Raw genomic sequence first — 13,281 nt, 5'->3', positions numbered from 1 at the left:
GAAAAAATATTCTTTCCATCTCTGCTGAAGATGCTACTGACCACCAGATGCCAGGGCCTGGGACTGACATGCCAGCTGTGGGATCTAGAAAAGAAGGAGGGCAGCAGGGGAGAGAGAGAAGCATTAGCACTGCGGGGAGCCTAGTTTAGGATATCAGTGGAGAGAGGAGGATCCATTTCTTGGGAACTTGAAAAGTTGTCTTTTGAAGGCTGTGCATGTATATTCTTTCAACTCTTATATCAACTTAGGGCAACCCCATGAATTTCATAGAGTTTCTTAGGCAAGGAATGCTGAGATTTGGTTTTGCCAGTTCTTTCCTCTGAAATACAGCCCATAGAACCTGGTATTTGTTGGTGGTCTCCCATCCAAGTACTAAACAGGTCTGACCCTCTTTAACTTCAAAGATCAGATGGGATTTGGTGGCTGCATGTTATTTAGGCTCCATCTTTTGTGGTATGAAGGGAATGGGAAAGTATAGGCATTAGACTGAAGAGAGCTAGCATTTGGGTCTTTGCTGTAAATCTCGGCTCTTGCAAGTTTTCTCCTATTTGGGGGTTTTAGTCTTCAGCAGATACTTAATACCCACAAGTCCAACTGGCTTTAATGACAGTAAGGAGTAGAAACCTGGTAGGGTTAAGAAAACAACAGGATAGAAATTAATAAATTAATTAATTAGTCAGGTATCCAGGTAAGTTGGGAGCTATAGTTTTCTTCTGACAACCAAGTCATTGAACGCAAATCATAACAGAAATGTTTTAGGAGAAAAAACGTTTTCTAGAACTAATAATAATAATAATAATAATAATAATAATAATAATTTTATTTATATTTTCACACCTCTTCCACACATACAAAACACATCAATAAAGTACAGTAACAATAATAATTCCATTAAAAATTAACTCATCATCAAATAACAATAGCAATAAAATTATACAATTGTCAGAGAAGTAGAGCGCTCTCTCCTACACAAGGTCAGGGTGGGTAAGCTCACCAGAAGAGATCCGTCTTAAGTGCCCTCTTAAATGCCTCCAAGGAGGTAATAAGGCAGATCTCTCCAGAAGATTATTCCACAGTTTCAGAACAGCTAGAGTAAAAGCTCTTTGGAAAGTCAATACAAGTCTGGTTGATTGATATTCTAATAGGTTCTTCCCAGATGTTCTGAGAGTGTGGGGTGGATTATGTAGGGAGAGGTGTTCCCACAAGTAACTTGGGCCCAAGCCATGTAGGGCTTTAAAGGTAATAACCAACACCTTGTGCTGTGCTCGGAAGCTGTTCAGCTGCCAATGAAGTGATTTTAATACAGGTGTTATATGGTCAGACCTGGAAGTACCAGTGACCAGTCTGGCTGCCATATTTTGGACCAACTGAAGCTTCTGAACTTGGTACAAGGGTAGCCCCATGTAGAGCGCATTACAAAAATCAGGACAAGAGATTACCAGTGCATGTACCACTGCTTCAAGGTCCCTTTGGTTTCATGATGGTGCACACAAACCCTTGTGTACATGAACATGGTAGCTAACATGGCAGAAACTAGATATTAAAGAGGCTACTGAATTGTTATTTTCAGTGTCCCATTGAGTGCAGCTTCAGCAGGAACTCCCCCTATGTTTGCAGACTACAAATCGCTCTTCCAAGGCCTCAGGTGGCTTCTTTCCATTTCGTTCCCCTTGCCGTGTTCGTAGCTAAATGCTGATTCATTTAATTGAGGCAAGAACAGGCCTCAGAGGATTGTGTTGTCTCTTTCTGTGTGTGTGTGTGTGTGTGTGTGTCTCTCTCTCTCCTAGACACACACACACACATATATCCACTCTTTTGATATCCCAGTGTCACACCTCGGCCCAGTCCCCCTTGTTGAGCATCTCATCTGGCATATGCCGGCAAATCCATGTTCCATCAGGCATACAGAACAAGTTAATTAAAAAGCATCACAAACTCCTTTCATAATTGAGTTAACAAATCTCTAATATAATTGCTTTCCTAACGCAGAGTCTACCGGGCTGCAGGTAGCGCCTGCTTAGGCCAAAAGCAGCAAATATCCCTCCCTGCCTGCCTTGCCGCCGCTTGTCCTGGGAGAAATTCTGCATCCAGAAAAGTAGATAAGTCAACTCAGAGTTTTTGGGTCAATTTTTTGACTAAAAGTTGTAGACTTATACATGAGTATATACAATAATAAATAAATAAAGCAAGATGCAGACCTATGAGTCCAATACCATATTTTTGCCATTATCTCCTGATGAAGAAGCCCGTGTCTTCCAAAAGCTAGTATCCAAGGGCCATCCAGTCCAGCCTCTCCCATGCAGGAAGATACAAGCCCAGTACTCCTTGGGACAGATGACCATCCAGCTTCTGTTTTAAAGAAGCAAGAAGAAGACTCCGCCAACCTCCAAGGCAGCATATTCCACTGTTGAACAGCTCTTACCCTCAGGAAGTTCTTCCTAATGTTGAGGTAGAATCTCTGTTCCTGTAGTTTGAATCCATTGCTTCATGTCCTAGTCTCTGAAGGAGCAGAAAACAAGTGTGCTCCATCCTCAGAATGATGTGCCTTCAAACATTTAAACATGCCTATCATGTCTCCTCTTAACCTTCTCATCTCCAGGCTAAACATACCCAGATTCCTTAAGCTGCCCTTCATAGGGCTTGTTCGTTTTCAGACCCTTCACCAATTTGGTCACCCTCCTTTGAAGACGTTGTCCCAGTCCTTCTTGAATTGGGGTACCCAGAACTGGACACAGAATTCCAAGTGCTCTTTCAGCTGTTTTGGACTTTGAGTCCCAGCATGGTGGTTAACAGTCAGGGACTCTGGGGGTTAAAGTCTCAAACATCTGGAGGACTGGAGCTTCAGAAGCATTGCTATAAGTCATCCAATATCATGCAGGAGTGGCAGATTAAGTTCATATTTCATCATTACCCTACCTGAATGCACCGGATCCCTGAATACACCTGATCTCCTCTGATTTCAGAAGCCAAAGAGAGTTAAGCCTGGTTAGTACAGCAATTGGAGACCCTGCAGTGATATTCCTATAGATCCCCAGGTGGGGCTAGGAAATCCTGATTGCCAGTCAGAGGTAGCCTGATAGCACCTTGAAGAGACCCCATTTCAAAAGCTAAGCAGGGTTATGGATGGGAGACTGTCATGAGGGAGGACCAGAGATCTCTAGGTGGAACTAGGAGAGAATTCTTCCTGAATCTCCAGAAAACCATTGCTGCCTGTCAAAGTTGATCTGAATCACTACAAGGCCATTCCCTATTCCTAAATGGTTCTGCCTTTTCTCCATAGTGACACTTCTTGGTTGTAACTTCATGCTTCATCACTGAGTATAGAGCTGTTGTCAGACCTGCAAAAAAGAGCCTGACTGGATAAGGTCCTCTGGTCCTATGCTTCCAAAAGCAGCCAGCCAATTGCTGGGGGAATGATGTCTTGATTCCTGGCCATGTCATCTTTGCCCCCCAACAGTCTCTCTTCTTGGAGGCAACTTGACAGCCATGAATATGTCTAATCCCCTTCTAAAGCTATCTGTGCTGGTGTTTGTTTCCATGTCTTGTGAAAGAGAACTCCCAGAAATGCAGTGTTCTTTGCCAAAGAAGGGGGCAGGTAGCCTCAGGGGACAGAGACAACCTGGATCTCAAATGAGGTTTCTTTCTCTATTGTTTGGTTGTTGTTGTTGTGTGCATTCAAGTCATTTCCAATTAATGGTGACACTAAAGCATCATAGGGTTTTCTAAGCAAGTTTCTTTAGAGGTGGTTTTCCATTGCCATCCTCTGAGGCTGAGAGACTGTGAATTATCCAACATCCCCAGTGGGTTTACATGGCTGAACTGAGATTCAAACCCTGGTCTCCAGAGTCCTAGCCCAGTGCTGAAACCACTACAACATGCCTGCTAATGGAGTGTGAATTTTACTTGCTGGACTCTAAGACTCTTTGTCTCCCAGAACCCACATGGCCAAAAGAAATGACATCAGCTTGCATGGGTATCCCTCTGTACCATCAAACAGAGAATCATAGAAGTGGAAGAGACTCCAAGAGCCATCTAGTCCAACCCCATTCTGCCATGCAGGAAATCTCAATCAAAGCATACCTGACAGATGGCTATCCAGCCTCTGTTTAAAGACCTCCAAAGAAGGAGTCTCCACCAAAATCTCCAAGGAACATTGTCGAACAGCCCTTACTGTCAGGAAGTTCCTCCTAATGTTGAGCTGGAATCTTTTTTCCTGGAGCTTCCATCCATTATTCCATGTTATAGTCTCTGGAGCAGCAGAAAACAAGCTTGCTCCATCCTCAACATCCCTTCAAATACTTGAACAGGGGTTTCATATTACCTCTTAACTGTCTCTTCTCCAGGCTAAACATCCCCAGCTCCCTAAGTCTTTCTTCATAAGGCATGGTTTCCAGGCCCTTCACCATTTTGATAGCCCTCCTCTGGACTCGCTCCAACCTGTCAACATCCTTTTTTAATTGTGATGCCCAGAACTGGACACTGAACAACAACATCTGGACAAAATGTGGGCCTGTGACTTTTACATCATCACATATTTACCCCCTCCTGTATGATTTTTAACACATTTGTCTGATGGAAGGAGCCAGTGGAGCTTCAAACGCTTGCATTGTGTATTGTGATGGGTCCACTCTTTTGTGGATTTTGGATGCTATTGTACTTTGCTATATGGCCAACACAGCTGTTCCTGGATATGTTTTTCAGACCAGGTGTGCCAGTTAGTTTCTCCTGATCCTATAATTCTTGTATGTTTCTGGATGACTCCAGATTCTAGCATTATGGCACCGAAGCCTCTTCTTCTCTTCATTTCTTCTTCCACTATTCCATGTACATCTTGCATTTCTGCTTCTTTTTCTAAACTGGACTCTTTCCTCAGTTACCACCATCTTGAAACTGCTAGGGATTTGCAAGGAACTGAAACAGGATTTTGGAAAGGAAACGTTCAGTTCTTGGTAAAGGAGCTAAAGGGTTGTGCTTCTCCCAAGGGAGTCCTCCTTGTTCAGAATTCCTCCCGTCTCTTCCTCTCCCAAAGGACCGTAAGTCTTTGAGGATGCGTTTTCTGATCTCTTCATTTGTTTGCCTCTAATGATGTCTCCCGCCCCAATTTGCTCTCCCCTTATTGATTTGTCGGCAACTTTCAGATCTGTCAAGGCTCTCTTGTTTGGCAGGGAAGGTCTGTGATTCTCACTCTCTCTCTTTTTTGCAGATTAATCACAGCTCAACCTTTGAAAGCCCTTTCCTTTTGTGAAGCAAAGCCTTTACATGCCTTGACACAGAGAGCGGGGCATTAAGATCTCACTGGAGGCGTCTGGAAATCTTTCTCCTTCCAGAGGTTACTTTTTGACAGCTCACGGCTTGCTCATCCACCCACACAGTTTATTTACATCCCATCACAATCCTGGAATTTCAGCTGCATCAGGTCTTCTTAGAGTTCATAAGGAGCAGCCTTTCCCTATATCCTGGCCCAGCATAACACTGGAAAAAGTTTTCCCATGGAGAAACATTTTCTTGAAACCCCCAAAAGGATGGATCTAGCAGGATAGTGTAATGGGGAAATTTTGGTTGCAGACTCATCACTAGAATCCAAATTGTGAGCATGGAAATCATACACACCGAGAAAAAGAGGCAGACACCTCTTTTGTTACTGAGAAATGCGCTACAACTGCTTACTACTGCTGCTTTTTAAGGCTGAAACATCACTTTTTTACTTTGCAAAGACTTTTCTGTTCTTGCTCTTGCGACAGTCCTTTGGGGCAGGACACAGCTCCTCCCGTTTTACTGATGGGAAAGCTAAGAATGAAAGAAATGAATCACTTGGTATCATTCATTTATTTATTTATTCCATTTATATGCCATTTATTCCATTTATATGTCACCTTTCCCCCAGCGTAGCTCACAAAAATAGAAAACAAGATCAGCTAAAAACCTGACATACAAAGGAAAACACAATTTAAAAATCATCATGTTAATTTAAAAAAAAAAAAGCTGATGAAGAGCAATCAATTCCTGTGGAGAAACTGTTACTAACGGAAGGTGCAAGAAAGGTGCAGAGCAGGCTTTGTGTAGGCTCGGCGTTGTTTTTTCAGGGCACGGAAACTTGGCTGTTGGAAAATCGGCTTTAAAAAATAAAACTAATAAAGAGATTAGGAGAAGTGAAGCGAACTGGCGAACCCATTAAAACGCTCATGGTGTAGTGGTTTGAGTGTCAGATTATGACTCCAGAGACCAGGGCGTAAAGAGGTCTTGTAGCACCTTTGAGACTAGCTGAAAGAAACAAGTGGGCAGCATGAGCATTTGTAGACTTTTGTGGAGCTTTTGTTAGACTACCTCCTCATGCATTCTGGAGCCCAGGGTTCGATTCCCTGTTCTGCTATGGAACCCACTGGGTCAACTTGAGCAAGTGACATGCTCTCAGCCTCATGGGAAGGCAATGGCAAACCTCCTCTGAACAAATCTTTCCAAGACAAAACCATGATAGGTACACCTTAGGGTCACCACAAGTCAGAAACGACTTGAAGGCACACAATGACAACTCCTGATGGTGAACCTCCTCTTGCAGTCCTTTCTGTTTTCCTTTCATTTTTCTGCCAAATTTGGGGGCTTCCATTTATCATCACCTCTGCCACCAAAAGTAAGGACCTCTTTCTGTCCCACCATCATGGCATCAAATGCAGGGACCTAATAGATGCCCCCAAAGTTCCTGTGTGAGACTTTATTCCTCTAATCCCACCACTGAACACCACCACTCTTGAGTAATGGCTGCTTTTTGGCTTTTAGGCCACCTTCTTGGCCCTTTTCCTAGTCCAGGGGGCTCCCATTGTCTTCTTCACCTCCTTGAATGCTATGTAGAGAGATCTTGTCGCACCTTTGAGACTAACTAAATAAAGAAGTTGGCAGCATGAGCTTTTGTAGACTTCAATCCACTTCCTCAGATGAGGAAGTAGACTTAAGTCTAGGAAAGCTCATGCTGTCCACTTCTTTATTTTAGTTAGTTTCAAAGGTGCGACAAGATCTCTCTACATACTGATTCTGCAGACTAAACACAGCTATATCTTTGAATTTCTTGAATGTTAGTCACTTGGCTTTGGCGGCTGCTGAGGTGCACTTCTTCTTGTGTTACCTGTCAAAGGCAGAGCCACAGGTACACAGGAGGAGGAGGTGGTGGCAACCCTGGGCAGGACCACTTTGAACCCTGTTCCCAGATATCGCTCTTCTTTGGCAGGTTTTCCTCTGCCCTCGGTTTCTGCTTGCAGCTGTAATGGATCGCTCCCACAGACTTCATGTTTGGCTGCCTTTTGTCAGCTCCCTGGGAGCTCATCTGCCAGGTTTTATGGTCAGTGAGTCACAAAAACGGAACCATTGTGTTTATGAATGAGTTGACAAGTGGAATGGAGAGGCCGCGAAGCATACAGCCGGCATCACAAGAGATTTGTGCTCGCCCGTGCACACACACACAACACACACACCCCTCCGCCTCCCCGAATGACCAACAGAAATGTTTCTGGGATTCCATCATTCCGCCAGAGGGATTATCTTGTGTGGTCCTGTGTCGCCACTGCAGAGACAAGAGTTGCCCCCTGAACAATGGGCCTGGAGCCAGTGCTGGACTTAGCCGTCAGGGTGAAAAGGGGCCTTCCCTGCCTATCATTGGGCTGAGATGTGACTTGAACTAAAGTAGTTTCCTTCAGCAACATTGACCTGCTCCAGGAACCGCAGTCCACTCACTGGAGGGTTTCCCAAAAAGTGAGTCTCCTCCAAAGGTCCCACCGAATGACAGTACAGTCAGCCCTCCATATCCATTTATTTCTTATCCACAGATTCAAACATCCACATCTTGAAAATATTCCAGTATTCCTTCATGTTCATATGATGCTTGTGGCTGGGTTTGCCAGGCTAGTTTTGTTATCACAACATCCCCCCACCCCCACCCTGTTTAACTCATATTTTGCTTTTCTCTGAGGACAGAGATTTGGGGAGGCTCAAAACTAGATTAAGTGCACATACGGATGAAAACAGAGGGAGAAGAAGGGGAGTTGTAACACTAGTTAAACAAATTCCAATAGCAAAATGTTACTGAGTTTTTAAAAAGTATTTGAAACACAGCCAAAAATATATAGCACCTACCTGTTAAAAGCCCCTTTCTCAGCTGAGAGACACTTGTCAAAAGGCTACCTGAACTCAAAGTCTTTTGCAAGAGCAAAAAGAAGACCAGCTTAACATCCTATGAGTGAGTTCCCCAGTCTGTGAGTAGCCACCAAGCAAGGACCTATCTTGCGATCCCAGCATAATATACCTGCAAGAACTATAATACCAAGACAAGGCTTCACATCCTGAGACGGTGGGTCTGGCTGTGTGGTGTCATCCAACCTCCTCCTCCTTTTAAAGTTCATTTACTTTCTAATTTTTATTTCAGTGTCCCCTCCCCATTCCTTTGGAGGGAATTCCAAAGTCTAGGAGCAGCCACCAAGAAAGTCCTCTCACTTGTTCCCACCAAACTAGCCTGAGAAGGTGGTGGCACAGAGAGAAGGGCCTCTCCAGAAGATCTTACAGCTCTCAGGGTCTCATAAAAGGAGAATACAATCCTTCAAATAGCTTGGTCCCAAGCTGTATAGGGTTTTATACGTCAAAACCAGCACTTTGAACCGTGCCCAGAAACAGACTGGTTGCAACCAGAGTCTTGTGTCCTCTTTTCACTCTTGAAGACATTTACAGGATCGGTTTGCCCATCTGACCATTCACACATCTGATTGTCTGTTGTTGTTGTTGTTGTTGTTGTTGTTGTGGACCTTCATGTCATTTCCAACTTATGTTGAACCTAAGGCTCATGGGGTTTTCTTGGCAAGATTTGTCCAGAGGAGGTTTGCCATTCCCTTCTTTCCCTTCCAGGCTGAGAGTGTGTGACTTGCCCAAGACCACTAAGTGGGTTTCATAGCTGAGCAGGGAATCAAACCCTGGTCTACAGAGTCATAGTCCAACATTCAAATCATTACACCACCTTTAGACACATGGGGAAAAGTGTGTTTGGTTCGATCAAAAGTGAGATGGAGGAGGGAAAGAGAGAAAAAGAGTGTTTGGAAGGGGGGGAATCATTTATTTGATTGGGAGAAAGGTGGGATATAAGTAAAATACTAATAATAGTAATCATCATCATCTTGAAAGCATGACATGCTCAGCAAAGTTAGCTCAAGTCTCCTCCGCCACCATGCACCACCTCACCACTCTTCTTCCCCTGCTGGCACACCACTCTTCTTCCCCAGCTGGCATGCGTTTGAGGCTCCTTCTTCTCGCTCGAAGCTGTTCAATCATCATAATGAAAAAGCAGCTTCGAAGCGGAGCTTTCACTAACTAGAAATTATATACCTGGTTCCCGGAAGACGGATTGCATCTCTCCTGAAATTCAAGGGGGGTGGCGGAAACAAGTGAGCAAGGGCTTCTTTGCGCGCTGCCAAGATTGATCGCACAATTTGAACACGACCTACCAGGAACTTTAACAAAGTAAAGCGGTTGTCGGAGTGGGGCAGGGGAGAGGTCCTTCCTCCTGTTTGCTAAAATTTCATCAGGTCCTCCTTCCAGGCAAGGCAGAGAGAAAGATCTGCTTGGCCAGAGGTTGGATTTTTTTATTTTGCCCAATTCATGGCAAAGTAGGATATTTATCAGGTCTCTCAGAAGTGAATTCCCCAGGCCACAAAACTCTTTGATAAATGACAGGAGCCTGTAAACCCTGTTCACTCAACCGTCACCCTGCTTCTGCGTTTCCGCATTTGCCTTCATTTGCTGTCCTTGCATGTAATAGATTGTGTTGTGTTTCAAAATGATTACTCATTCAGATTATTCTTTCTCTCTTTCTTTGCATATCCTCAATTGATGCTGAGATCATTAATACTTGTTGGGTTTCTTCGCTGGAGTTGGAAATAATCCCCCCCCCCCCCCCCCAGTACTCCCTTGGATGACTAGAGAGGGAATTGAATCTTGCAGATCAGGGGACTTGCGTTCAAGTCTCACCCAGCAGTAGAGGGGCTGACCACGTTCTCACCTTGCGAGGGGAGCCAGGGATTTATTTTTATTGATTTTATTTCATTTTTATCCCACCTTTCTCCCAAAGTGGGTCCCAAGGTGGGATGAGACTACACAACCTCTGGCTGGAGGATATCAGTCTCTGGGTCTCAGTTTGCCATGTGTAAGTATGTAGTGAGGCTGGACCCCTTCACCAGGTTATTGTGAAGTCAAAATTAAACCACAAGTGAGACCCTACACAAATTAAAGTGGTTCGTACATTTATCAAAGTCATCACGAACATAGGAGAATGGAATTCTTTTTTAATCACCTTGGAATCTTAGAACCGAATGGGACCCCAAAGTTCATCTAGTCCAATGGTTCCCAAACCTTGGTCCTCCAGATGTTTTGGGCTTCTGCTCCCAGGATTTTTGACTGTTGGCCAAAGTGGCTGAGGCTTCTGGGAGCTGACATCCAAAAGACCTGGAAGAGCAAAGTATGAGAACCACCGATTTAGTCTAACCCCCACCACATAGGAAAAAACACAATTTAAACATTCCTAAAAGATGTCCATCCAATCTTTATTTAAAGACTTCCAAAGATGTTCAGCACCCTCCACGACGGTCTGGTTCACTATCAAACAGTTCTTACCCTCAAGAAGGTCTTCCTAATGTTTAGGTGGCACTTCTTTTCTTCCAGCTGGAATCTACTGGCTCTCATTCTTGTTTCTGGAGCAGCAGAAAACAAGCTCCATCCATCTTTTGCATGGCATCTTCAGCTGTTTAAAAACAGCTGTCAAGTCACCCTTCAACCTTCTCTGTTGCATTCTGCATATGGGACCCACAGATACTGCAAAAGTTTAGCATCTTCATTCAAAGTGACTCCCTTTCCCCTTTCCTGGTGAAATTGCAAAACAATTATTAGGATCCAAAGAAATGAAACCCATTCCATGAATCTTAGCTGTCAGTGAGAAACAGAGGTGGGCTTGGGGATTTTGTGGTGGGCAATGGGATTCGCTCCTCCACAAAGCTGGAATGCCTCTCAATCTTGCCTCTTCATCGCAAAACAGATTATTATTATTATTATTATTATTGTCTGTTCTGTTGAGCATTTTGGAGCAGAGACATTTTTTCCTTTGGCTTCTCTTGAGGTTCCTTTTATTTTTCTTGCAGTGACTGCCAGCTTTTAAGTGCTTAACTTTTAATTTCCAAGTGTGGGTTTTCAGAACTATGATTATGATCTGTCGTATTTATATGCCATTTGATATAGTAAAGCAAGCCATTTATGTTAAAATACACCTCTCACACAATGTAAAAACACTATAAAACAAGTTCAAAACATATTGAATAATTAAAAGCACACCAATGGTAACATTTTACTGATTCAAACCTTTTTGTATTCTTTGTAATGTGAGCTGGTCTGAGAGTATTCCTGCAGACTCATAGAATTCAAAGCTTGCGAAGGCTACTTGACTGGACCAGCTGGAGATACCAATTTTTTTAATGTTTTCTAAATTGTCATGCTTGACCAATAGAAGGCAGAAAATGCTTCGGACTTTACGGCACAAGAAAAGAAAGACAAAACAGATTGGGAGAGAAGCGGCTTTCTCTGTGCCGCTCTGCAGGACATCGCAGCACTTCCAAGGGGAGACGGTCATCAAAGTGTGCCTTTTGCCAAATGGTCCCATTCTGCAAAAGGCATGCTTTGACAACCGTCTCCCCTCAGAAACAGAACAGAAGTGCTTCGATACAAAGTGGTATGGAGAAAGCTACTTCTCTGCTGATCTGTTTCGCCTTTCTTTTCTCATGCAGTAAAGTCTTTTGTTTCCCGTTGCCTTGCTTTTTATATTCGTGTTAGGAGTCCTGAAAAGTCTGACCAATTCTTGCATTGGAAAGGGATATTGTAGCATCCTTATGACTCACTGTGCGAAAGAAGTGGTACATACATAAGCTTTTGCAGACTTTCAGTCTGCTTCCACAGAGAGCAAGTCTATGAAAGCTAATGCTACAACTTCTTTTGCACAGATGCACAGGATGCATCTGAGGACATAGACTTAAGTCTAGGAAGGCTCATGCTGCCAACTTCTTTCTTTCAGTTAGCTTCAAAGGTGCTACAAGATTTCTCTATGTACTGTTTTTATCTTGCGAGCCACCTTGAGCCCCATTGTGGGAGAAAGGTGGCATAAAGAAAGAAAGAAAGAAAGAAAGAAAGAAAGAAAGAAAGAAAGCTCGGCCTGCTTCTACTCAGGAATCCATTGCTAAAGCACCCCTGAAAGATAGCTATCTGACCTCTGTTTAAAATCCTTGAGATTTTGCAAACACGAGGTTGGATAAGATGAGAAACCGGGACAGATCTGTTTAAAATTCTCAGTGCCCCCCTCTTTGAAAACATCTGCTGTCTCTGGGTGCGTTGGTGATATTTTTTAATGTGTTTCAGAAATCCTTTGCTCTCTTTTCTGTTTGCAATTCATAATTAAGACCGGCCGGAGCACAACGATGTGAGTTTTTAGCTGTTTAATGTCCCATTGGAGCCTCTTGGGGGAAGTGACAGACAATTTAACAACATGCTGTAAGGATTTCATGACACCTCATAAATAAAATAAATAAATAAATAAATAAATAAATAAATAAATAAATAAATAAATAACAGTACATATCCCCCCCCCCCCCCCCCAGGATTTATAGCAAGTGCGGCCCTGCGGTGGACGAAGGAAACTTACAATGTGATTAAACAGCACACTGCCACCAGCCGGGAGAAGGAAGGTGACATGAATGGCAAGTAACTCTTCCGTGTCTTCAGTCGCCTCACCTTGCCTTGTGTGACAATACCCTACCCTTCCTCCCAGTTGTCATTGTGTGCCTTCAAGTTGTTTTTATTTATGGCAACCCTAAGAAAAACCTGTCCTAGAGCTTTCTTGGCTTTGCCTTTGCTTTCCTCTGAGGCTGAGAGAGAGTGACTTGCCCAAGTTTACCCAATGGGTTTTCATGGCCCAACAGGGATTCGAACCCTGGTCTCTGCAGTCCTACTACGATGTTCAAACCACTATACCATGCTAGCTCTCCCGCCTCCCAAACTTGCTGTATTTCATTCCATGCCATCTTCCGACATAAACTCAAATACTGCGGCTATTATAGTGAAGAAAATCTCATCAGACTTGTCTTGCAGCTGTAGATCTTCCTTTTTTAGAAATGTAAAAATCTCTCCCTGATGCAGCAGCCTGGAGGGGAGGAGACTCTCACGATGCATGTTTATCACATTGTTGTTGTTCATTGCTGTCAAACTGACTTCAGC

General features: G+C 43.6%; 1 protein-coding gene across 2 annotated transcripts in view; it reads left to right on the top strand.

The window, feature by feature from the left end:
* The window catches only part of ZC3H3 (zinc finger CCCH-type containing 3), a 321,156-nt gene that overhangs the window by 297,367 nt on the left and 10,508 nt on the right, over window positions 1-13,281 (top strand). The window contains exon 12 of one of the 2 annotated variants that reach the window (XM_089518123.1): window positions 12,666-12,940. The exons of the other annotated variant lie outside the window; for it this stretch is intronic. Coding sequence (XP_089374249.1) covers window positions 12,666-12,772 — 107 coding nt within the window. The 3' untranslated portion in view covers window positions 12,773-12,940. Of the gene's footprint in view, window positions 1-12,665; window positions 12,941-13,281 lie in introns of those variants that run through there. 2 annotated transcript variants of the gene reach the window in all.

This window comes from Sceloporus occidentalis, unplaced genomic scaffold (genome assembly GCF_023333645.1).
Source record: "Sceloporus occidentalis isolate IW3139 unplaced genomic scaffold, rSceOcc1.0.p SCAF_3, whole genome shotgun sequence".
In the NCBI taxonomy this organism is placed as follows: Eukaryota; Metazoa; Chordata; class Lepidosauria; order Squamata; family Phrynosomatidae; genus Sceloporus; species Sceloporus occidentalis.
The sequence above is the reverse complement of the archived record's forward strand: the minus strand, read 5'-3'. Positions and strand labels throughout refer to the sequence as shown.